Source organism: Otolemur garnettii, unplaced genomic scaffold (genome assembly GCF_000181295.1).
Source record: "Otolemur garnettii isolate 467f Iridium unplaced genomic scaffold, OtoGar3 scaffold00149, whole genome shotgun sequence".
Taxonomy (NCBI): domain Eukaryota; kingdom Metazoa; phylum Chordata; class Mammalia; order Primates; family Galagidae; genus Otolemur; species Otolemur garnettii.
In genome coordinates this window covers 733,527-734,967 of record NW_003852544.1, presented here as the reverse complement: position 1 = coordinate 734,967, position 1,441 = coordinate 733,527, and the positions used below count along the sequence as shown (strand labels likewise).

General features: G+C 46.5%; 1 protein-coding gene across 1 annotated transcript in view; it reads right to left on the bottom strand.

Annotated features, from left to right (window-relative positions):
* Positions 1-1,200, bottom strand: part of ZNF839 (zinc finger protein 839) — a 28,244-nt gene extending 27,044 nt beyond the window's left edge. Inside the window, exon 1 of the mRNA XM_023518869.1 lies at positions 310-1,200. Within this exon, the coding sequence (XP_023374637.1) occupies positions 310-1,146 (837 nt within the window). The 5' untranslated portion in view covers positions 1,147-1,200. The remainder of the gene's footprint in view (positions 1-309) is intronic.
* Positions 1,201-1,441: the final 241 nt, after the last annotated feature.

Genomic DNA, 1,441 nt, shown 5'->3' with positions numbered 1-1,441 from the left:
AAAAAAAAAAAGAAAGTTCAGGAAGCATTGCTGTGGACTGCCATGGCCTTTAACACTCTGTAATGTCAGTGTCAGCCATGATACTTTGTTGACATGATTTAATGGCTACATTCCCCTCAAATCATGTGAACAAAGATACACATCTCCTGACTTATTTGGCAGCTGTGCAAACACCATGGGGATCCAGGGTCCCCAACTACCGTGACTCTAGTCCTGCCTTTGCCCCCAAGAGACACTGTAATGGTTAAATTAAGGATGATGGGCAGCAGGGGCAGAAACAAGGATACCAAACGGAGGCAGACATGTTACCTGCAGGTTACCCCGTGCTGATTCTGTCTCTGTGGCATAGCAGGAGAGGGTGCCTTCTCCTTGTAGAGCAGTTGGTGTGGACAGCTCCAGGAAAGTCCCTTCCTCCAGGCACCCTCGGATCACACTCCCATCAGCTTTCTCAGACAGCAGCTTCTCAGGTTCCAGCTGGCCATGCCCTGGATTAAGTTTAAAATGCCGGGCAAGTCCCCCTTTTCCTATGTAGGATTTTTCACAAGTATGACACTTAAACGTTTTGGGCCTCAGAGAGCAGCTTGATAAGTCAAAGAGCACCTGCTTGTCCCTCTGGTCCTCATCTTCTTCCACACTTAGTTCTGAATAATCGTCAGAATCTGACAGATGACCATCTGCCAAATCCTCTGTTTTTATGAATTTATAATCTTTAGCTTTATATTTCGGAGGCCGAGATATCCGTCCAGAACGTGTTTTTACTTTTAAAGATTTTTTTAATTTCTCAGTATGTTTTGTATGCAAGTGGGAAATAAATAAATGAGCTGAACTGGATGAAACAGGTGTTACCACTGGTGGGTCAGAGGCTGACAAAGGGGTCGATGTGGAGCCCTGTCCATTTGAAGGCTTAGGGATTGTAAGTATCTTTGCAGGGACTTGTTGGGGGGCAGGCAGTGGCATCTGTATGAACACCTGAGCAGGAGGCTGAGGCAAGTCACTCAAAAAGCATGGCAGGGGCCTGGTTCTCATGAGGGGCTGTATCTTGAGCAGCTGAGGGTTTGTGACACAAAGCCCCACATGGCTGGAACCTCTGCTGGGGGGCTGGCTCTGTCTTGGTGTTTTGGGCTGGATGGTAGCCAACGGGGGCATTGGCCTTTCCTGACATTTAGGCTCTCCAGATGTCACCTTGACACAAATGGCTTCTAGTTGCTTAAATATAAAAAGAGGAAAAAAAGAAAGAGAAAAGAAGCATTATGCTTTATCAATGTTTCCACAATTTTTTTCTCACTGTAAATCCACCATTTAAATTGTTTTCTAAATTATGTCTGATGTATAAGAGTCTATGTAGGCTCGGCGCCCATAGCTCAACCGGCTAAGGTGCCAGCCACGTACACCTAACGTGGCGGGTTCGAATCCCCAGCCTGGACCCGCCAAACAACAATGA